We start from the raw sequence: 25,130 nt of genomic DNA on the forward strand, positions 1-25,130 counted from the left end.
CAAGTTGCAACATTGAAGTACAGAAATCAACACTTTTCCATAAACAAGGTCTAAATCATGTTTGATGCACTCTGTAAGTAAATTGTTTTGCAGTACTGTTTAAACTAGATGATAGGAACACTGTGGACCATTTTCAGCAAGTAGTAACTATGAAATACAGAAATAAACATTTTCCATAAACAAGGTCTAAATCATGTTTGATGCAGTCTGGATGTAACTTTTTTTGCAGTACTGTTTAAACTAGATGATAGGAACACTGTAGACAAGTTGCAACCATGAAATACAGAAATAAATCCACAGTATTGACTATTAACTATTAACTATTCTTTAACCATCCCCTCTTCAATCAGGGATGTTTGGAAAATGCATTGTTCAAAAAAATACATTGTATCATTGTATCTTGATGCGCCCCTGCTTAGAGTAGTTGCCTTTGAAGAGAAACAACTGGATGTATCTGCAGAATGCTAGTACACCTAACCTGTCAGTTCCTATCGCCTGCAGAAAGGAATGAAAGTATAAAACTACTCTGGCACTTTTTTATTATCTTCATAGGAGCTCATTTCATCATCATCCTTTGCCATAGAAGTCTCTGAGCCAGGTCAGCAGAGCACTCTAGTGGTATATTTGGTGCCATTGCAATGACGTGAGAGCTTTTATTCTCACGTGCACTAACACAGTGAAATGCATTTCTTGCTTGCTCTTTCCCTACAATGCAAAAGTACTTTCAAAATACATTTTAAAAAAGTAAAGTAGAACAAAAACACAATAAATAGAAATAAGAAGAACACGAGAAAGTAAGTAAACCATATACAGTGTCAGTTCCAGGGTCAGTGCCAATACCATATTTATATTGTGCAGGGATACTGGAGTGGTAGGTTAGAAGTGGAGGGTGCTGGGGGGGACGATGCCTCACGTTAATGTCTGGAATGGAGTCAATGGAATGGTATCAAACCACATGTTTGATACCATTCCATTGACTCCATTCCAGCCATTATTTTTGAGCCATCCTCCCCTCAGTAGCCTCCACTGTAGGTTAGATATGTATGTAAGGTAACTAGGCATCAGGATATATGATAAACAGAGTAGCAGCAGCATATATGATTATTGTATGTGTGTGTGTGTGTGTGTGTGTGTGTGTGTGTGTGTGTGTGTGTGTGTGTGTGTGTGTGTGTGTGTGTGTGTGTGTGTGTGTGTGTGTGTGGTCAGTATGAATGTGTGTGCGTGTTGTGTATGTGAGCAAATAAAGTGTCTGTGTGAGTGTGTTGGAGTGGCAGTGTGTAGAATGTGCATAGAGACAGTGAAAAAATGTAAACAAAATGAAAGGGTAAATAAAGATAGATCTTTGTATTACACAATATTACATTAGCTTTATCACAGATCTTTCTCCTGCTCTGGTAGCAGAATCTAACATCAGAAGCATCTTCTGAGAGTACATAAGAGTATTTTCGCTTTCTCCCATGTACTCCAAAAGCACTTGATTTATGTGCATTGTTATTGGTAATATATACACTTTTCTGTCTCTGGTTTTGTGAATACTTAAATGTGTAAATCTCTGTAAACCATTCAAATGTTGACTGTCTATAAGTGTGAGGTTGTGGATTTTTAGTTTCCCAACCCTGATTTTCTTAGGGTGTCACGTTCGTTTGTAGAGACGGACCAAGGCGCAGCGGATGTTGAGTTCCACATCATTTATCAAACGTGAAACTTTAAACAAAAGAAGAAACGAACAATGAACCATGACTACAGAGGTGCTACATACACTAACTCAAAATACAATACCCCACAAACACTACTTAAATATGATCCCCATTTAGAGACAACGATTACCATCTGCCTCTAATTGGGAATCATACAAATCACCAACATAGAAACATTTAACTAGAACACCACATAGAAATAATGAACTAGAATAACTCCAGTCACGCCCTGACATACTACACCATAGAGAAACAATGGCTCTCTATGGTCAGGTCTTGACATAGGGTTTGGTGTTTTATCAAATAAGTTTTACCAGATGTTTCTTCCTTGTGTTTGCCTCTTTTTTTTTTTACCCTATGCTGGTGTACAGTATTTTTAACCCCTGCCAATCAAAAGAAAACTCAAGATTAGACTTGAACAAAGTTTTCAGTTTATTATGGTGATATTCCTCAGTTCTATGGTAACAAGGGGTAAGACATAAGTGCTTTCAGTATTTAACAAGACTCTCAGTACAACTACATGGGAAGACATGCCAGTAGTAATGCATACGGTTGTCTTGGAGACTGTCAACAAGCTGTTGATTATTGATCACAGTTTTAGAAGGCGGTGAGCGGTGACAGTGAACGTGTTGGTGAGGACAGTGGCTGTGTGTCCATGTGGGACTACATGAGACAAGCCTTAGTCTCAACTTGGTCAAACCAACACAGTGCACTTTAAATGGAATAGGGTGTCATTTGAGATTTGTCCAAACACTCAGTGTCACACAAAACAGTGACAACGTTCAAACAACAGACGAGTGAGGTGTTCAGTCTGCACACTTATAATCCTGATATGTGGAGAAATCATCCATTCCCTTTGAAAAAGGCCGTACATTTGCTCTGAGCTGTAGACCTTCAAACTAAATGTTTAGGAATTTCACTTAGATTTAAAGGTTCAGATTAAGTTAACCAGGGCATTTTGTTTTCCTGTGGTGTTTAAGATGGGTTTTAAATCCAGTAGGCCTAGATGACACAGAACATAGAGGCACTGACTCTCACATATATAGTGAATAGGTCAAATGTCAATTTAAAAATTCAGGGGTACTGTTAAAGTACAATTCACTTACAAAGCATGTACACATCCTTTAAAAAAGGTTTCCCCTGCTGGTGAACGTTTGGCATTGCAAAGAGATTTGTTTAGCATTTTCCCAAAATATATTTATTGAGCATTTCTCCCCAAATATGACCTTATTGTATTCTGGATCAGTCCTTGGCATTGGCTAAGAGAACCTCACTGGCCCCACTGCCCAGTCCCAGCACTGAGAAGCTCAGAAATGGACCAGTACCACTCAAATTACCCTCTGTTGGTATGAGACAGATTGGACAGAAGGGAGAAATAGAGTACAGGATGAATGGAGAGGCAGGGAGAGACAAACAGAGAGATGTGAATGAGAGCAAGATAGGTGCCCTTGTGCCATTGATGACACAAAGGCATGAAACATTAAAACATGCTCTGTGCACATCATTGTGCACGTAATTGCACACTGCACATCAGTTTCTATGTTATTTTCAATTATTTAATGGTAAACCTTCTCCCTGACTGAAGGACTTACCTCCATAGCAATATTCTCTATTGCTATGGAGGCTTAGCCCACTGCAAGACTAAAACAACTCAGAAAGAACAGAGGTCCGGCAGAGAGAGGTAGAGACAGACAAACAGACAGACAGACAGACAGACAGACAGACAGGCAGGCAGGCAGGCAGGCAGGCAGGCAGGCAGGCAGCATCATCATACTGAGTGACGTTATGCACATGGCTTCCTCTAAAGAAAACATCCCTTTCTTTGTCACGTGATTAGCAGTTACCGGTTCATTAGAGCTGTATATCAGAGATGACGCACTTTTCTGTCTGACATTACCTTTGACCTACTGTAAGCATAACAACATCTTCAAAGGAATGAGGAGGTTGGTTTACGTGTGTGTGTGGGTAAAAGCAGAGCGTAGGGACTGATTATACTCTGAATGGAGGAATACTAAAATATTAATTAACCACATGCTTTGGAGGTGACAGGGCTGAATGCAAAACAAATCTTGATTACATTTATGGGGTGGATACTTCGATAAGAAGCAGCAGTTCGACAAAACTCTTTTCCAAAATAGTCAAATGCATTTAAAACAGAAACACATTCATACTATACAGTTGTTAGGTATCCATAAAATGTGCATTCTAAAAGAAAACTACAGGTGCTTTATAAAGTACACTACACTGCATTTGGAAAGTATTCAGACCCCTTGACTTTTTCCACATTTTGTTACATTACAGACTTATTCTAAAATGGATTACATTTATTTATTTTTCTCAACAGTCTACACACTATACCCCATAACGACAAAGCGAAAACAGGTTTTTGGAAATGTTAGCAAAAAATAAAATAAAAAAACAGAAATACCTTATTTATATATTCAGACCCTTTACTATGAGACTCAAAATTGACCTCAGGTGCATCCTGTTTCCATTGATCATCATTGAAATGTTTCTACAACTTGATTGGAGTCCACCTGTTGTAAATTCAATAGATTGGACATGATTTGGTAGGCACATACCTGTCTATGTAAGATCCCCAAGTTGTTGACAGTGCTTGTCAGATCAAAAACCAAGCCATGAGGTCGAAGGAATTGTATTGAGGCACAGGTCTGGGGAAGGATCCCCAAAAAATGCTGCAGCATTGAATGTCCCTAAGAACACAGTGTCCTTCATCATTCTTAAATGGAAGAAATTTGAAACCACCAAAACTTTGTCACTCTGACAGAGCTCCAGAGTTCCTCTGTGGAGATGGGATAAAATCCAAGAAGGACAACCTTCTCAGCAGCACTCCACCAATCAGGCCTTTATGGTAGAGTGGCCAGATGGAAGCCACTCCTCAGTAAAAGGCACATGACAGCCCGCTTGGAGTTTTCGAAAAGGCACCTAAAGACTCTCAGACCATGAGAACCAAGATTCTCTGTTCTGATGAAACCGGGATTGAACTCTTTGGCCTGAATGTCAAGGGTCACATCTGGAGGAAACCTGGCACCATCCCTACGGTGAAGCATGGTGGTGGCAGCATCATGCTTTGGGGATGTTATTCAGTGGCAGGTGTGACTAGTCAGGATCGAGGGAAAGCAAAGTACAGAGAGATCCTTGATGAAAACCTGCTCCAGAGTGCTCAGGACCTCAGACTGAGGTGAAGGTTCACCTTCCAATAGGACTACGACCCTAAGCACACAGCCAAGACAATGCAAAACTGGCTTCGGGACAAGTCTCTGAATGTCCTTGAGTGGATCAGCCAGAACCTTGACTTGAACCCTATCTAACATCTCTGGAAAGACCTGAAAATAGCTGGGCAGCGACTCTCCCCATCCAACCTGACATACCTTGAGAGGAGCTGCAAAGAAGAATGGGAGAAACTCCCCAAATACAGATGTGCCAAGCTTGCAGCATCATACCTAACAAGACTCAAGGCTGTAATCGCTGCCAAAGGTGCTTCAACAAAGTACTGAGTAGAGGGTCTGAATACTTATGTAAATGTGATATTTCAGTTTTTTATAAATTAGCCAACATTTCTAAAAACCTGTTTTTACTTTGTGATTATGGGGTATTGTGTGTAGATTGATGAGGGGAAAAAACAATTTAATCCATTTTATATTAAGGCTGTAAAGTAACATAATGTGGAAAAAGTTACAGGGTCTGAATAGTTTCCGAATACCCTGTATATTACCAAAAGTATGTAGATACATGCTCGTGAAATCATGGGCGTTATTATGGAGTTGGTCCCCCCTTTGCTGCTATAACAGCCTCCACTCTTCTGGGAAGGCTTCCCACTAGATGTTGGACATTGCTGCGGGGACTTGCTTCCATTCAGCCACAAGAGCATTAGTGAAGTCGGGCACTAATGTTGGGCGATTAGGGCTGGCTTGCAGTTGCAGTTCCAATTCATCCCAAAGGTGTTCAATAGGGTTGAGGTCAGGGCTCTGTGCAGGTCAGTCAAGTTCTTCCACACCGATCTTTACAAACCATTTCTGTATGGGCCTTGCTTTATGCACAGGGCATTGCCACAAAGTTGGAAGCACAGAATCGTCTAGAATGTCATTGTATGCTATAGTGTTAAGATTTTCCTTCACTGGAACTATAGGGTCTAGCCCAAATCATGAGAAACAGCCCCAGACCATTATTCCTCCTCCACCAAATTTTACAGTTGGCACACATTCGGGCTGTTAGTGTTCTCCTGGCATCCGCCAAACCCAGATTCGTCCGTCGGACTGCCAGATGGTGAATTGTGTTTCTTCACTCCAGAGAATGTTTTATTTTTTTATTTTTTATTATTTCACCTTTATTTAACCAGGTAGGCAAGTTGAGAACAAGTTCTCATTTACAATTGTGACCTGGCCAAGATAAAGCAAAGCAGTTCGACACATACAACGACACAGAGTTACACGTGGAGTAAAACAAACATACAGTCAATAATACAGTATAAACAAGTCTATATACGATGTGAGCAAATGAGGTGAGATAAGGGAGGTAAAGGCAAAAAAAAGTCCATGGTGGCAAAGTAAATACAATATAGCAAGTAAAACACTGGAATGGTAGATTTGCAGTGGAAGAATGTGCAAAGTAGAAATACAAATAATAGATGCAAAGGAGCAAAATAAATCTAATAAATACAGTAGGGAAAGAGGTAGATGTTTGGGCTAAATTATAGGTAGGCTATGTACAGGTGCAGTAATCTGTGAGCTGCTCTGACAGTTGATGCTTAAAGCTAGTGAGGGAGATAAGTGTTTCCAGTTTCAGAGATTTTTGTAGTTCGTTCCAGTCATTGGCAGCAGAGAACTGGAAGGAGAGGCGGCCAAAGAAATAATTGGTTTTGGGGGTGACCAGAGATATACCTGCTGGAGCGCGTGCTACAGGTGGGTGATGCTATGGTGACCAGCGAGCTGAGATAAGGGGGGACTTTACCTAGCAGGGTCTTGTAGATGACATGGAGCCAGTGGGTTTGGCGACGAGTATGAAGCGAGGGCCAACCAACGAGAGCGTACAGGTCGCAATGGTGGGTAGTATATGGGGTGCAAAGGAGCAAAATAAATAAATAAATACAGTAGGGGAAGGGGTAGTTGTTTGGGCTAAATTATAGATGGGCTATGTACAGGTGCAGTAATCTGTGAGCTGCTCTGACAGCTGGTGCTTAAAGCTAGTGAGGGAGATAAGTGTTTCCAGTTTCAGAGATTTTTGTAGTTCGTTCCAGTCATTGGCAGCAGAGAACTGGAAGGAGAGGCAGCCAAATAAACAATTTGTTTTGGGGGTGACCAGAGAGATATACCTGCTGGAGCGCGTGCTACAGGTGGGTGATGCTATGGTGACCAGCGAGCAGAGATAAGGGGGGACTTTACCTAGCAGGGTCTTGTAGATGACATGGAGCCAGTGGGTTTGGCGACGAGTATGAAGCGAGGGCCAGCCAACGAGAGCGTACAGATCGCAATGGTGGGTAGTATATGGGGCTTTGGTGACAAAACGGATGGCACTGTGATAGACTGAATCCAATTTGTTGAGTAGGGTATTGGAGGCCATTTTGTAAATGGCATCGCCGAAGTCGAGGATTGGTAGGATGGTCAGTTTTACAAGGGTATGTTTGGCAGCATGAGTGAAGGATGCTTTGTTGCGAAATAGGAAGCCAATTCTAGATTTAACTTTGGATTGGAGATGTTTGATGTGGGTCTGGAAGGAGAGTTTACAGTCTAACCAGACACCTAGGTATTTGTAGTTGTCCACGTATTCTAAGTCAGAGCCGTCCTGAGTAGTGATGTTGGACAGGCGGGCTGGTGCAGGCAGCGATCGGTTGAAGAGCATGCATTTAGTTTTACTTGTATTTAAGAGCAATTGGAGGCCACGGAAGGACAGTTGTATGGCATTGAAGCTTGCCTGGAAGGTTGTTAACACAGTGTCCAAAGAAGGGCCAGAAGTATACAGAATGGTGTTGTCTGCGTAGAGGTGGATCAGAGACTCACCAGCAGCAAGAGTGACATCATTGATGTATACAGAGAAGAGAGTCGGTACAATAATTGAACCCTGTGGCACCCCCATAGAGACTCCCAGAGGTCTGGACAGCAGACCCTCCGATTTGACACACTGAACTCTATCAGAGAAGTAGTTGGTGAACCAGGCGAGGCAATCATTTGAGAAACCAAGGCTGTCGAGTCTGTCGATGAGGATGTGGTGATTGACTGAGTCGAAAGCCTTGGCCAGATCAATGAATACGCCTGCACAGTAATGTTTCTTATCGATGGAGGTTAAGATATCGTTTAGGACCTTGAGTGTGGCTGAGGTGCACCCATGACCAGCTCTGAAACCAGATTGCATAGCAGAGAAGGTATGGTGAGATTCGAAATGGTCGGTAATCTGTTTGTTGACTTGGCTTTCGAAGACCTTAGAAAGGCAGGGTAGGATAGATATAGGTCTGTAGCAGTTTGGGTCAAGAGTGTCCCCCCCTTTGAAGATGGGGATGACCGCAGCTGCTTTCCAATCTTTGGGAATCTCAGACGACACGAAAGAGAGGTTGAACAGGCTAGTAATAGGGTTGGCAACCATTTTGGCAGAATCCATTTCCACTGCTCCAAAGTCCAATGGCAGCAAGCTTTACACCACTCCAGCTGACTCTTGGCATTGCGCATGGTGATTTTATGCAGCTGTAGCAGGGCAGACATTTTGACAAACTGTCTTGTTAGAAAGGTGGCATCCTATGACAGTGCCAAGTTGAAAGTCACAGAGCTCTTCTGTGAGGTCATTCTACTGCCAATGTTTGTCTATGGAGATTCAATGGCTGTGTCCTCAATTTTATATGCCTGTCAGCAACGGGTGTGGCTGAAATCACCGAATCCACTAATTTGAAGGGGATACAACATACATTTGTTTATATAGTGTATATCTGTCACGACTCCGACCGAAGGTGGCTCCCCTTCCCGTTCGGGTGGCGCTCGGCGGTCGTCGTCGCCGGCCTACTAGCTGCCACTGATTATTTCCTCCCCCTCCCTTATGTGTTCATTGAGTGCACCTGTTTTGAATTCTGTATAATTAGTGAGGCTTTATTTAGTCAGCCGGCCCGCCTGGTTCCTTGTGCGGGATTAATTATTGTGACCTTCTGTGTTGTGTATACTTGTGTGCACGTCTGTGAGTTACGTGCTTTCCCATTTCGTGGGTCTTTTCTGGACCGTTTAAGTCCCCCTGTTTGGGGCGTTTGTTTTGTTTACGCCCTGTGTTTTCGTGGGGTTGGCTTATGTTCACCGTTGTGGTGCATTAAAATAGCACTCCCCTGAACTCTCTGCTTCCTGCGCCTGACTTCTCACCCACTACACTCAGAACGTTACAGAATCCCGCACCCTGAGGAATGGAGTCAGCAGGAGCAACAGCCAGTCCCCTCCCATCGATGGAGGAAAGGGTTCTACATCATACCACCGTTCTCCATCGGATCGGAACGGCTATGGATCAAGTGATGGAGAGAATGGACCGATGGGAGAGAAGTGGTCTCCTCTCTCCACCTTCGGCTCCCCCCCCTCAGGACTCCCCATCTCCCGACTCCAGCACCCTCCGTCTTACGCTCCCGAGGGTCTATGATGGAGCGGCGGCGGGGTGCCAGGGGTTCTTACTCCAGCTGGAACTGTACCTAGCCACCGTCAGACCCACTCCCTCGGGAGCGGAGAGGGTGAGTGTCCTCATCTCCTGTCTCACGGGTCGTGCTCTGGAGTGGGCGAACGCAGTCTGGAATGGCCCAGACTCAGCGAAGGAGCACTACCCAGAGTTTTCCCGCCGCTTCCGCGCAGTGTTTGACCACCCTCCAGATGGCCGAGCAGCGGGAGAGCGACTATTCCATCTCCGGCAGGAGAAGAGGAGCGCCCAGGATTACGCGTTGGAGTTCCGGACCTTGGCAGCAGGATCTGGGTGGAACGACAGGGCTCTTATCGACCATTACCGGTGTAGTCTCCGGGAGGACGTCCGCAGGGAGCTAGCGTGTCGGGACACCGCTCTTTCCCTGGATGAGCTAATTGACATGTCCATCCGACTGGACAATCTGCTGGCTGCCCGCGGGCGTTCGGAGAGGGTCCTGTGTGTTCCACCACCCAGCACCGTCACTCCCGTTCCGATGGAGTTGGGAGGGACTGTGCCGAGGGGTACCGGAGGAGGAGGCTCCCTCTGCACCAGCTGTGGTCGGAGAGGACACACGGCCGATCGGTGCTGGGGGGGTCCGTCTGGGAGTCGAGATGGCAGGCGGAACATTTCTCGATCACCCCAGGTGAGTCAGCACCAAACTCACCCAGAACCCCCTGTTGGTCACATGTTTGTCTTGATTTTTTTCCTTAAATTTTTCCCCTCTTCCCAGCATAGGGCGCTAGTCGATTCAGGCGCAGCTGGGAACTTTATGGATCGCGGACTCGCTATTAAATTAGGTGTTCCGCTTGTGCCGATAGATTCTCCCTTTCCCGTGCACTCCCTAGATAGCCGGCCATTAGGGTCAGGGGTGGTCAGGGAGACCACGGTTCCACTGGACATGGTAACGCAGGGGAATCATAGGGAGCGTATCAGTCTCTACATTATTGATGCGCCTGCGTTTCCAGTGGTGCTAGGGATTCCCTGGCTGGCCCGGCACAATCCTAAAATTTCGTGGAGACAGGGGGTTCTCCAGGGGTGGTCAGAGGAGTGTTCTGGAAGGTGTCTGGGAGTTTCCATCGGTGCCACGTCGGTGGAGAGTCCAGACCAGGGTCCCACGGTGTGCATTCCCCCCGAGTATGCCGATTTGGCAATCGCTTTCAGTAAAAAGAAGGCGACTAAATTACCACCACATCGACCGGGAAGGGATTGTGCGATAGATCTCCAGGTAGACGCTGCGCTTCCCAAGAGTCACGTGTACCCATTATCCCAGGAGGAGACGTTGGCTATGGAGACATATATCACGGAGTCTCTGGGACAGGGGTACATTCGGTCCTCCATCTCACCCGTCTCCTCGAGTTTCTTTTTTGTGAGGAAAAAGGAGGGAGGTTTGCGTCCGTGTATTGATTATAGAGGTCTAAATGCCATCACGGTGGGATTCAGCTACCCACTACCTCTCATTGCTACGGCAGTGGAATCATTTCAGGGAGCGCAGTTCTTCACAAAATTGGATCTCAGGAGCGCGTATAGCCTGGTGCGTATTCGGAAGGGAGACGAGTGGAAAACCGCATTTAGTACCACATCGGGCCACTATGAGTACTGCGTCATGCCGTATGGGTTAAAGAATGCTCCAGCCGTTTTTCAATCCTTTGTAGACGATATTCTCAGGGACCTGCACAGGCAGGGAGTAGTTGTTTATATCGATGATATTCTGATCTACTCAGCCACTCACGCCGCGCATGTGTCTCTGGTACGCAGGGTGCTTGGTAGACTGCTGGAGCATGACCTATACGTCAAGGCTGAGAAGTGTGTGTTCTCCAAACGAGCCGTCTCCTTTCTGGGTTATCGCATTTCCACCTCGGGGGTGGAGATGGAGGGTGACCGCAGTAAGGCCGTGCGTAATTGGCCGACTCCGACCACGGTAAAAGAGGTGCAGCGGTTTTTGGGTTTTGCCAACTACTACCGGAGGTTTATCCGGGGTTTTGGCCAGGTAGCGGCTCCAATTACCTCACTGCTGAAGGGGGGTCCGGTGCGGTTGCGGTGGTCAGCAGAGGCGGACGGAGCTTTCAACAAGTTGAAGGCGCTGTTCACGGATGCACCCGTGTTGGCCCATCCGGACCCCTCTCTAGCATTCATAGTGGAGGTGGATGCGTCCGAGGCTGGGGTGGGTGCCGTGCTATCACAGCGCTCGGGTACGCCACCAAAACTCCGCCCCTGCGCTTTCTTCTCGAGGAAGCTCAGCCCAGCGGAGCGTAACTATGATGTGGGTGACCGGGAGTTGTTAGCGGTGGTCAGGGCTCTGAAGGTGTGGAGACACTGGCTTGAGGGGGCTAAGCACCCCTTTCTCATCTGGACCGACCACCAAAATCTGGAGTATATTCGGGCAGCTAGGAGACTGAACCCGCGTCAGGCAAGGTGGGCCATATTTTTTACCCGATTCCGGTTCACTTTATCGTATAGACCGGGCTCCCAGAACGTGAAAGCGGATGCACTGTCCCGCCTTTACGACACAGAGGATAGGTCCACCGAACCTACTCCCATCCTTCCCGCCTCAAAGCTGATAGCACCGGTGGTATGGGAGGTGGACTCGGACATCGAGCGGGCGTTACGGGCTGAACCCGCGCCTCCTCAGTGTCCGGCGGGGCAGAAGTACGTGCCGCTTGGTGTTCGGGACCAACTGATTCGGTGGGCTCACGTCCTACCCTCCTCGGGTCACCCTGGGGTGAGGAGGACAATAGGAAGCCTTCGGGGGAGGTATTGGTGGCCTACCTTGGCTAGGGACGTTAAGGTTTATGTCTCCTCCTGTTCAGTATGCGCCCAGAGTAAGGCTCCTAGGCACCTTCCTAGAGGGAAGTTACAACCCCTCCCCGTTCCACAACGGCCATGGTCACATCTATCCGTAGACTTCCTGACCGATCTTCCCCCGTCTCAGGGGAACACCACGGTTCTGGTGATTGTGGATCGGTTCTCTAAGTCCTGCCGTCTCCTCCCGTTGCCCGGTATCCCTACAGCCCTACAGACTGCGGAGGCATTATTCACCCACGTCTTCCGGCACTACGGGGTGCCGGAGGACATCGTTTCTGATCGGGGCCCCCAGTTCACGTCCCGAGTATGGAGGGCGTTCATGGAGCGTCTGGGGGTCTCGGTCAGCCTGACCTCCGGTTATCACCCCGAAAGTAATGGGCAGGTGGAGAGAGTAAACCAGGAGGTGGGTAGGTTTCTGCGGTCGTACTGCCAGGACCGGCCAGGGGAGTGGGCGAGGTACATCCCCTGGGCCGAAATGGCCCAGAACTCACTACGCCACTCCTCTACTAATGTGTCCCCTTTTCAGTGTGTGTTGGGGTACCAGCCGGTCCTGGCACCGTGGCATCCGAGCCAGACCGAGGCTCCTGCGGTGGAGGAATGGGTGCAGCGCTCCAAAGAGACCTGGAGGGCCGTCCGGGAATCCCTTCAACAAGCTAGTGGACGGCAGAAAAGGAGTGCTGACCGCCACCGCAGTGAGGCCCCCGTGTTTGTACCGGGGGACAGGGTCTGGCTCTCGACCCGAAACCTGCCCCTCCGCTTGCCCTGCCGGAAGCTTGGGCCGCAGTGTGTAGGGCCTTTCAAAGTCCTGAGGAGAATAAACGAGGTGTGTTATCGATTACAACTCCCTTCCTATTATCGTATTAACCCCTCGTTTCATGTGTCTCTCCTCAGGCCGGTGGTAGCTGGTCCCCTACAGGACGGTGAGGTGCCGGAGGTCCCTCCTCCCCCTCTGGACATCGAGGGGTCCCCGGCGTATACGATACGGGCCATTCTGGACTCGAGACGCCGGGTGAGGGGCCTGCAGTACCTCGTGGACTGGGAGGGGTACGGTCCGGAGGAGAGGTGCTGGGTACCGGTGGGGGACATTTTGGATCCGTCAATGTTGAGGGATTTCCATCGCCTCCATCCGGAGCGCCCTGCGCCTCGTCCTCCGGGTCGACCTCGAGGCCGGTGTCGGCGCGCTGCGGGAGCCGCGCGTCAAGGGGGGGGTACTGTCACGACTCCGACCGAAGGTGGCTCCCCTTCCCGTTCGGGTGGCGCTCGGCGGTCGTCGTCGCCGGCCTACTAGCTGCCACTGATTATTTCCTCCCCCTCCCTTATGTGTTCATTGAGTGCACCTGTTTTGAATTCTGTATAATTAGTGAGGCTTTATTTAGTCAGCCGGCCCGCCTGGTTCCTTGTGCGGGATTAATTATTGTGACCTTCTGTGTTGTGTATACTTGTGTGCACGTCTGTGAGTTACGTGCTTTCCCATTTCGTGGGTCTTTTCTGGACCGTTTAAGTCCCCCTGTTTGGGGCGTTTGTTTTGTTTACGCCCTGTGTTTTCGTGGGGTTGGCTTATGTTCACCGTTGTGGTGCATTAAAATAGCACTCCCCTGAACTCTCTGCTTCCTGCGCCTGACTTCTCACCCACTACACTCAGAACGTTACAATATCTACACGAACACTGGATATTTACAAGCTCACAGGTTATATACATGTGTGTTGCTCTTTAAATAAAGCATCAAACTATATAATCAGAACAGAGAGGGGCAGGACTATCCTGCATATAGAAACACTGGAGGGGTTGAGTAGTACAGACAAGTAGGGACCAGATGCTCCAACACATAAGAGTCATTCCATTTAATTTCAGAGAAATTAGCCATTTCTCCACAGAAATGAGTGTGAAAGTACCAGGTTTTACCAATTAGATGCAATTATTCCTGCTACTGCTACACCGTTTTATCTATTTTGTTGGTATTCTGTGTTTATTAAATGTATCACAACGTTTTCTTTGGCTTAATCTGAAGTTGTTAGTTATTATTATCCCTGTAATGGGGTATATTTACCCCTGTCATTAAGTACATATCTCTCCATGTGGCGGCCCACAGTTAGTCTCCTTTGGCCCACAGTTAGTCTCCTTTGGGTCTGCAGGCTCTAGAACAGAGACACACGGAACACGGTTAGTCAGTCTCCACAGCATCACAAAGAAACAGTAGGCATACAACTGCAGGAAACAGACAGAATGAGGAAGACAGACAGTTAGAGAAAGACAGTGAGAGAAACACACTCAGAGACAGACAGCCAGAGAGAGAGAGAGAGAGAGAGAGAGAGAAAAAAAAAATGACACACACATTGCCTCTCCTTGCAGTACCTCTTCTTCGGCTGACTCTGGTAGGCGGGTTAAAGTAGAACTTGTCAGTGTGGATCTGAAGCCCCCTGTAGAACTCATGAAACTCCTCCTCGCCCTTCCCCTGTAAGTACACCAGCAGCTCAGCCAATCGCACCGCAGTAGGCACGCTCAGGTTCCTGAACTGTAGAATTAGACAAGCATCCAATCTCAAGTGTCCAGTCAACTGTCCAATTAACCATAATGCATTGATGGATCTGTAATAAGGCCTTCATCCTGACTTATTATTGCCCAGTATTCCCTAGAATCACAAAATACAACACAACAAATTGCAAGACCATGTAGAGCTAGATATGTAAAAGCCTAGAGGGTAAGGGTGGTCTGGCGAAAGTGATGTAAAGCTGTGTGCAACCTGTAGTGAACCTAAATCCCTTCAGAGAGTTAGCATACTCACTAGGCTACTTACCCTCTGGGCCTCCTTGTCAGTAAGTATTTGAGGGTTGGTCCTGTTGAGCTGCAGCACCAGCCTGCCCACCAGCTCAGTGTGCATCCTCTGGTCTAAACACAGGAACTTGGAGTTCCTTTTTAGCTGCTCATGGTAGCTGTCTGAGCCTGACCAGGGAGCTGGGGAATACAGGAAATAGGGTACAAAGAACACACATTTGGGCAGCACCTTAATTAGAAGATGTATAAACTCTGCCAAAAAAAGACGTCCTCTCACTGTCAACTGCGTTTATTTTCAGCAAACTTAACGTGTACATATTTGTAAGAACATAACAAGATTCAACAACTGAGACATAAACTGAACAATTTCCACAGACATGTGACTAACATAAATGGAATAACGTGCCCCTGAACAAAGGGACACAAAAGTAACAGTCAGTATCTGGTGTGGCCACCAGCTGCATTAAGTACTGCAGTGCATCTCCTCCTCATGGACTGCACCAGATTTGCCACCTCCAATCCAACAGGTCCCAGATGTGCTCAATGGGATTGAGTGAAGTGAAGTGCATTGTTTGCTAGTCCAGTGATGGTGGGTTTGTGCCCATAGGCGACATTGTTTCCAGTGATGTCTGGTGAAGTCCTCCGTTCGGCCTCTCTCAACCTATTGCGGATAGTCTGAACACTGATGGAGGAATTGTGCGTTCCTGGTGTAACTCGGGCAGTTGATGTTGCCATCCTGTACCTGTCATGCAGGTGTAATGTTCGGATGTACTGATCCTGTGAAGGTGTTGTTACACGTGGTCTGCCACTGCGAGGACGATCAGCTGTCCGTCCTGTAGCACTGTCTTAGGCGTCTCACAGTACGGACATTGCAATTTATTGCCCTAGCCACATCTGTAGTCCTCATGCCTCCTTGCAGCATGCCTACGGCACGTTCACACAGATGAGCTGGGACACTGGGCATCTTTCTTTTGGTGTTTTTCAGAGTAAGTAGAAAGGCCTCTTTAGTGTCCTATGTTTTCATAACTGTGACCTTAATTGCCTTCCTTCTGTAAGCTGTTAGTGTCTTAACGACCGTTCCACAGGTGCATGTTCATTGATTGTTTATGGTTCATTGAACAAGCATGGGAAACAGTGTTAAAACCTTTTACAATGAAGATCTGTGAAGTTATTTGGATTTTTACAAATTATCTTTGAAAGACAGGGTCCTGATTTTATTAATGTTTAGCCAATATAGGCCTAAACATTAAAATCTAAAATCTAATTTACAGCACTTGCAATTATTTTGGATCTACTTTCATGTTGGTAAAATAATGAAGTTAAATACTAAATACTTTCGTTTGAGTTGTTGTAGCTTGAGAAGGTCAGCATGCAACAGGTTCCGGGGTGGTGAGAAGACATAGTGGACAGTTGTGACAGATTGTACTCTGCAGCTCATGATTCACCCATAAATCAAAAGCCACAAAAGCTATATTCAAATTCAATAACCTGCCATGGAAGAAAACGGATGCCTCTTCGCCGCCAATGACTGCCTCTTCGCTAACTTTCTCCTCTCCCTAATTTGACGCTCTTCCCGTGATGACCGCACACCCGGCCGAACACCCCGACCCCACTGTAGTGGTGCACTAATGACAATTAATTTGTCACGTCACTGACTGAGATCTAAAATATGCAAGAATGTGTACCTACACTGTAATTACACTGTAGCCTATGTAACTTATATATGTTTTATATGGCACCCACATGAGTATAATATTGAGTCTCTTGGATCACTCAAAAATAGTCTGTTCATTGATTGGTTGTTTTATTGACGGCAAACCTCTCATCCTAACTCGGTGACTGACTATTTTGGTTCGATTCGATTATTTTGGTAAAAACTCCTTTACAATCGTATTCCTAACTGATGATCATGCAAGGTTCTGCCACATTTTTGTTCATTGATTGGAAAAGTTCAAGGACATATCATTTATTACATGATTAATTGTCAATCCATCTGCAGTGGGACTAATCAACTTGCACAACGTACCATCATTGTCAGTAGGCTATAGGAAAATTTTAAAAAGTATCACAAAATTCCCTTCACATTCCAATAGTACAGAATAACATGTTAGAGTTATTTATACCATGAAGTACCATCCCACATTGTACACAACAGGATTGGGAAATGTAGACCTACACATGCTAACCCTTGATCCATCAAAGCAGAAGCATCAAACATAAAAAAAATGCTGAATACTGTACAACATGATTCTTTCCAGAATCATAATTACTAGAGTTCATGGCTCAGAGATACAGGACATTCCATTTCAGAACTGAAATATTTACTGTGCACATGTTTATTACTATTGTACATTTCCAGGAGGAACACTGTGAAATCAGGCAGCAACATAATAAGTGATTCCTATGGAAGAAAGACAGTTCTCCCCTGTAAGCGCAACTTTCCGCTTCGGGCAGTGTACAGAGGGATAGGGTCTGCGTTTAAGGCACATGTCTGATGCACCCTATAAATGCTGCCTTGTCACTGAATGGTCTACTGCAGGTCAATGTCAAATGACTAATAAATGGTCATGTGGTCATTGAGTCCGGCGATATTCATTGGTGCCTGCTTAATAATGGCATAGGCTTGATAACAATTCAGGTGGTCCTCTTTCCTTTTGGATATAGTTTCCAGCTGGTTGATGTTCAGTTTATCCATGACCCTGAGGTCTATGTTCAGTCACTTCCTGGTTGTGACCTCACACGGATATGACCCGTACGGGGCGCTCCTTGACATAGAGGGGGTGTCGACACATCCTGTAGGGCTTCTCCAGAAGTGGAGATACACTGCCCTCCTGTTCTCTATACTGCCTGACCAGGCCTGAGCCTGGGGGTACCACTTGGTTCGGAACCTGGCCCGTGGTCCGAGGTGGACCTGGATACTGGGTTGGGATAGGGTTTTGAAGTAGGCCCGGATTGTGTGGCAGACCTGGGTTGTGGTAGAGGCCTGAGATGTGTGGGAGGATGGGCTGGTTGTAGCCTCTGCAGGGAAGAGGAGCTGAGTTGAGGGCTGGGCCAGTGGGGGAGGCCTGGACTGGACCAGTCAGAGCATAGGGGTACTGATGATACCTGTAGAGGACAGACACAGAGACATTGAGCTTTGCAAGGCAGACAAGCATGAACAGGCATGCACTCACTCACTCACTCACTCACTCACGCATGCATATGCACGCAGGCACACACACACACACACACACACACACACACACACACACACACACACACACACACACACACACACACACACAGTCCTCACCAGCTGGGTCTCTTATTGTCACACATTGAAGGGTCATGGTTGACCCATGGTGTAAGTGCCTTCTCCTGGGTGTTGTTATTGTTGTTCCTGCCATTGTGGCCATAGCGAGAGGCCCTGTTCTCTTCCAGTTCCACTTGCTCTAGCTGGTGCCACAGACGCGTCTCCCTGGCAACGCCAAAAAAGTTTTTACAGATGTAGGATCTTAATTTGTTCACTCTTTTGTTGCTGAGAATTTTCCTGAACAGTGGGAAATCCAAACTTGTAGTGTATTTGAGATTTAAAAAGGCTTCTAAAGTTAATAATTTCGACTTTGAAATTTCAGACTTGATTTGCCCTAAAGAAAAATGTATCAACCCACACAAAAAATGTCGTTAATGATAATTCACAAAATAATTCACATTTCCTGTTGCTGCAAGATTATTTTCCTGCTATAGCAAACTGGCTTAAATTAAGATCCTACATCTGTATAGTCCCATGTTGCTTACTTGGTAGAGGATGATGCTTGTAACCCCAGGCTTGTGTGTTCAATCCCCGTGGGGGACTAGTATGAAAATGTATGTAGTCATTACTGTAAACCTGAAAATGTATATACTCACTAAGTTGCTCTGGATAAAGACATCTGCTAAAATGTAAATGTTGTACTGTCAATAGCTACTGTACATCTCAATATTGCTATCAATCCCCTTTACCACATTGTATAAATTACAGCTCTCCATCTTTTGCTTGTTTCTCACCTCTACCTGTCTTTTCTTTTCCTTTCTCTCCCCCCTTTCTTCCGTTCAACTCTCCTTCTCATGTGTCCTGTCTCATCTTTTGGTCTCCTCTCCTCCTTCTCCCATTCCACTAGTCATGGCTCCTCCCTCTCCTACCTCTGTCCTCATCTACTATCTACTCTCACATATCCAGTCTGTCTCTCCTTCTCACCTCTCCTTCCATCCTACTTCCATCTCTCCCCCCGGCCTCTCCTGTCTCCTCCCTCACTCCTCTCACCTCTCCTCCCATTTTCCCTCCATCACTCCTCTCACCCTTCTTCCTCTCCTCCTCTGCTCTTCTCTCGCTCTCTCTCCTCACCTCCTCTCCTCCCTCCATCTCTCCTCTCACCTCTCCTCCTTCTTCTTCTCCTCCTCCGTGACACAGTCGAGCAGACAGCAGGTGATGAAGGCAATGGACATGAGGAGGATAATGGCACAGCTGATGATGGATGCCACCACTGCCACACGGAACCCAAAGTCTTCCGACGGGGACACCGCTGGAAGAAAAGATAAAACATCTATCAATTAATTTATGAGATCTGTCTACAGATAACAAACAAGATATATAAAAACAAATCACTCCAGAAAGTGATGGAAATATATTTGAATGCCTTTTTAAGTGTATTGCATCCATTTATAACAGACATCATTAAGTACCTTGGTACCATGGTACCTAAAGTATGACATTGACATCTACATAACACTGCCCATGGTCAGAGAGCACATAAAACTATCTCCAATATATTCCTCTATATTCCTCTATTTCAGAATAATTAAGAGGCTGACAGGCAGGGAGTTTGCAATCCATGCACTTTTTCCACTCAATGCATTCTGAAGCTTTAATATACTCCTACACATGCATGCACGCACACACACACACACACACACACACACACACACACACACACACACACACACACACACACACACACACACACACACACACACACACACTAAGAGGACAACTTTCATTTTCACAATAAAGCAGAGTCTGACTCATCCATAGTGTATGACTGAAGCGACAGCTGTCTTCACATGCTCTCTGCCATTGATTGGCCAGATGAGCTGACTCCCTAGAGTCAGATGGAGAAGGGTGAGAGAGTGACAAACCTAACAGTCTCTCATTTGGACTTCGGTTCCTCATTGAATACAAATCTGCTATACATAAGTGGCTTATAAATATGAAAAGGACGTCTATGAATATTTCAAGAACAAACATAACTGGCAATGTACTAATGCGGAGTGCTTTAATTGCTGGCTGGTATGTCATTTTCTATGACAACATGTCCTCAAGGAGTAGACTGGTGTCCTCAGACCAACTCTGCCATAACTCTGCCATATACTAACATACTGTAACTGTAACTATAACACCTACAAGTAAAGACCAGTGGTACATAAATGTGTGAGTATCCTCTCAGCATTAGATGAGTCATTCGACTCATTCGGTGCCTTTTGAGAAGTGTAACTTTCTAAAATGTTTTTCAAATCGCAGATGTTCAACTTAATAAAAAACAGGTTTTCCCATCTCAAGAGTTGAAATAAAAAATATATAATACAGTAAGTGCCTATTAAGTACCAAACATAGTAACAGAGTTGACTGTAACAGGGTTGACGATTTCTTCTTAAATCAGAAAATGAATCCCCTCGTGACAGGAGGAATGAAAGCTTGTTCTGTGCAACAGGGAGTGGCAATTGAATGCAAGATTCACACCAAAAATAAATGTGTTAAAATACTCCTACCCCGTCTATCTATGGGTAACGGGGTTGACATGTTACGCTCAACCCACTCAGTTTTCTATCACAAAACACCAGAAAAAGGCCAAAAAGAGTAGAAACAGCTCACTTGCTTTTACTCTATTATTTGACTATTAAATGCTCATTGTTTGTTTAGATTAATTTGGGGATTAAGTGAGATAAAACATATCTAGAAGTGACACAGGTGTGAAGGAGGGACATGTCAAAATTCTGAATTTTGGAACTTCACTTTAGCAAGCCTTCATTCATATTAAATTACACTTCATTTAATATAACAGGCTTTTTAAAATTCTATATTTGTCCACAATTTCTACATAAAATATCAAAGGGTTGCAAAAGGCACTCTTTTCGTGGAACGACACAGATACATACGTTTACACCATGGAGAGCCTCCTGACCACTGGGTACTGTTGCTGCCCCAAACACAGGACACCTCATTTCCCCCCACCAGATGGTGTCTGGATGGGCACTGCAGGGTGATCACCGTGCCCACATTGGTGCCATTCCCCTGAATGATCTTCTGGGTGCCCAGGGCGGGCTGGGGCATGGGCGTGCACTGGCCTGGAGGGGGTGATGGGAGACGGTAACTATGGTATATACAGCCATATGTGAGCATAACAGATAACTCAAACTAGAACAGAACTTTCAGAGGAGAGAGCACCACATAGAACCCTCACAATGGAATGCTGCTGCGTCCTTTCAGCACAGAACACTACATTACAGAACACTCTGCATCGAATCCCGTTGGGGGCTGCTCAGTATTGCGTGAGAAAAACACACACCACATCTGCAGCCGTACGCTTTGCTGCATCTAATGCTGATGGTATCAAAGCAGGAAACATGATAAATCATTAAATAAATGGCCTGCTAGCTTGGCAGAAACTCAGGTCCCATTTGTGGCCATGTTAAACAGCTGGTTTTCAGACTCAGCACGGTGCAGCAGGAAAATTGACTCCCGCTGTGAGCTCTGGTTTTCATACTGAACTATGACCCTTAACAGAATGACACTGCTCTAATGCAAATATACAGGAGTGTATTTCGGAAGGAATCAAAGTAAGCCACAGCTTGTGGATAAACAAAACAGCTATGTCACATCCTGTGAAGCGTGTTCAGTCAATTGTTTCTACACTGGCTGTGCTACTGTAATTGGTTAATATAACAAATAACACATTCACTGGGAACACATCACATCACATCTTATCACCTCAAGAGTATAACGGAAATGTAATTAAATTAAAATGTAATTAATCTCTCATTCGCTCTCACTATAATTCAAAGGAATACTCTCACGAATCTCAGAAGTTTTGGAATTTACGAACACTATTTTCAAATTACATTGTCTGTGAAATCATGTAGCCTAGGCCTATTACGATTGTTTAGGAATTGTTGCAGTCTTTTCTTGCCACCACAAGAGGTCCTACATGTTCAAGAAATTACTTCCTGAACTCAACGTATCTGAAAGAGAAACCAAGTTGTTTTAATTCAGATAAGGTTTGAAATAGTGTTAGTAAATTCCAAGACTTCTGAGACTCATGAGAGTATTCCTTTGAATTATAGCGAGAGAGAATGAAAGAGAGAGAAAGAGTCAGAAAGAGAGACAGAGAGAGTCAGCAAGCAAGAGAGTTATGTTGCTGACTGACTATTGGATGGTAGGCTAATTCATAAACCATCATTTCTGCAGGGCAGGCAGACAGCGCTCTCCAGCAGTCTGTGACTCATAGATTTCTTATCAAAGATATCAGTTTTCTCTGTCAGTTGGGCTGGGCTGGCAGGGTGAGTTAAATTGCTGAGTAGGCCTTGATGAAACCTCACCAGCCAGAACAGATCCACAGAAAACACCATATTTATGCAAAAAAAAATTAGTAGACAAGGACAATTTTATGTAACTTGTGAGTGTGTGTGTATGTGTGTGTGTGAGAGAGAGAGAGAGAGAGAGAGAGAGAGAGAGAGAGAGAGAGAGAGAGAGAGAGAGAGAGAGAGAGAGTGAGCATGTGTGTGTTTAAAAGTGTAGCTGTACATCCTAGCTCAGTACAACCGCAGTGTTAGTTGGTGTGAAACTAAGAAACAGTGCATTCTGAAAGCCACCTGCAGCTTCTCAGACCATGTGATCTATAGGAACACACTCTCACTTCGCCCTTTCCATTCTTTTGTCCTTATTTACAGTGCAGGCTCAGAATAAACATAGGCTGGCTACTCTATTATTCCATTACAGCCATAGCTTATAAAACGTTAAGACCTTTTATTACATGTATGTTTTGTTGTCATGTGATAGTTTGCAAACATATTATGCGTAGCTTGCAGAAAGTAGGCCTAATGTTGTTTTCCTGCAATGCAATTCATTGAGTACAGATACATCGTATAAATGAAGAGCTATTTGTGTGTCATGGAATGCATTTTCTCCCCAAAATTAGTCTACATGTTGGTAGGCCTACTCTGTGATGGTATACTCACACAGTTTACAGCTATATTTAACAAATCCATTAAACAACACCATAATGCCTCCAATAAAGTAGGCACTGTACTAATGGCATGACATTTATCACCACATTGGATACATCCTGAAGCTCGCTTACCTGTATAATTACGGCCACGGTTGCCGTTTTTGGTTGAATAAATAGTTCTGGAAACATCAACGACCGAAGCTGTAACCGTTGACATGTCGGACGTAATCTACCCAACCGTCGAGAACCCCTCCAGGACGCGCGTAAAAAAAACGACAAGGAGACCCACAAGAGTATGCTACGATAGCCTACAGCTGGATAATTATGGCACTGTGCTGGATTGTGTTCGCAGCTGTCTCAGTGCCTGTGCGTGCTCACGCGTTTGCTTTTTTTCTGTCTCTTACTCCCGAGCACACGGACCCAACAGCAAACCATCAGTGTGTGTGTAGGTGTGTTGGTCTATCGGCTCGGCATGTCGCGCTGCGCTCTGGGAACGCACTGACTGTCCCGAGCAAAATCCGTCCTTCTTTGTCTGCGAGATTCTGCTAAACTAATCGGTGTGTAGGCTGTCAGAATATCACTTGGTTCACTTGATGTCACGGTAATAGGCGTGTTGTCAGGGCGCTCCGAAGGTTGGCAGAATAGAATTAGGAATTAAAATAGGCCTACATTAAGTAATGTAATATGATCGCTATGGTTGGCAGCGAGTTCCTTCTTTCAGTTCACAAAACAGTAGTAATCTGTGTGTTTGTGAGCTAGAGGTGATTCTGTCACATTGCCCCGCCTTTGATGATCTGTTTGTTTTATACTTTATGATAATGGTACTATATGCTGTCAGTCATAGCACTAAGCATATATAACCAGTCTTTTGATATACTATAAGCTATTTGGAAGTAGTCACATTTTATATTTCTTATAAAATGTTATTTGTAAGCCTCAGATATCCAGAATGTGCTTATTGTTGAATGATGTAATGCATCAAAGGATATCATGGAGACTGATAGTGTCCACCACTGCATCTGACATCACATGACAGGGTCTGGCTGGCTTACATCCTCTACTTGCATGAATCCACTATACAGTTGTAGGCTACATATATTTGTACCAAATCCTTTCCTAATCAATTTGCACAGATAATAAGTTGTCGGGCGGGACATTTAGTGAGGGGACTCCGATTGCATGACTCGGTCTCGAGCACGATAGCTGTACGGCGGGGATTTGAACCTGTAACGTTTGGTCATCACCATCACTTATACAGCTAAACCATTAGTCTTGGCCTAGAGTTTCCTGGGTAGATTCTGAAAGTATTACGTCCTGGAGGTTGCCCTTCTGATTTATAGAATACAAATGTTGCCTATTCATTCTTTAATGTAATATGATTTACATGAGGCTCGCCACTCTGTTCTCTGTGCCAGAACAGGAATCATTTTTATCTTTATAAACATTGGTCATTCATTGCATGGCTGTTAATGTTAATAATCGGACAAGACCAGAGATATAGGGGGGGGTGAGAAAGCAAAGGAGATAGAGAGAGAGGGGTTCAGAATCAGACTAGCCAGAGCCTATAATCAATGCAAGTGAAATCTGTCAGCAGAACAAATATTGTTTGTTTACCCATAATACACTTCACTACCAGCTGTCCAAGAACAAGAACAATCAGCCAAACAGGAAATCATGTCCTTATTGATGCGTACTGTGCAGGGGTGCATTTGAATACATGACGTGGGAGTTGTTTTCAATCACTATTTTCACATCCTGCGTCTATAGAGCAGTCCTCTACCAACCAGTTAACATAATCAGTCTTTTCTCCTGAAGAAAGAGTAAACCACGTCACCGTCCAAGGGGTCCATCTCATTCCCTATAGCAGGGGTACTCAACTCTTACCCTACAAGGTCCAAAGAGTGCTGGTTTTCTGTTCTTCCTGATAATGAATTACAGCCACCTGGTGCCACAGGTCTAAATCAG

The 25,130-nt window shown here is 45.4% G+C and overlaps 1 protein-coding gene and 1 pseudogene across 2 annotated transcripts; both read right to left on the reverse strand.

Annotated features, from left to right (window-relative positions):
• Positions 1 to 2,924: 2,924 nt before the first annotated feature.
• On the reverse strand, positions 2,925 to 17,068 carry LOC110531159 (annotated as a pseudogene).
• Positions 16,021 to 23,897, reverse strand: LOC110531980. 2 transcript variants are annotated; one of them, XM_036987901.1, is made up of 5 exons: positions 23,298 to 23,897; positions 21,097 to 21,285; positions 19,319 to 19,466; positions 18,218 to 18,382; positions 16,021 to 18,030 (listed from the first exon to the last, which is right to left on the reverse strand). In XM_036987901.1, exons 1-5 carry the CDS (start codon positions 23,380 to 23,382, stop codon positions 17,661 to 17,663), a joined length of 957 nt encoding a protein of 318 aa, XP_036843796.1. In that variant the 5' UTR covers positions 23,383 to 23,897; the 3' UTR covers positions 16,021 to 17,660. The 2 variants fall into 2 exon arrangements, with proteins under 2 accessions (XP_036843796.1, XP_036843797.1); XM_036987902.1 differs by lacking the exon at positions 21,097 to 21,285.
• Positions 23,898 to 25,130: the final 1,233 nt, after the last annotated feature.

The sequence above is a fragment of the Oncorhynchus mykiss genome, chromosome 9 (genome assembly GCF_013265735.2).
Source record: "Oncorhynchus mykiss isolate Arlee chromosome 9, USDA_OmykA_1.1, whole genome shotgun sequence".
Lineage (NCBI taxonomy): Eukaryota > Metazoa > Chordata > Actinopteri > Salmoniformes > Salmonidae > Oncorhynchus > Oncorhynchus mykiss.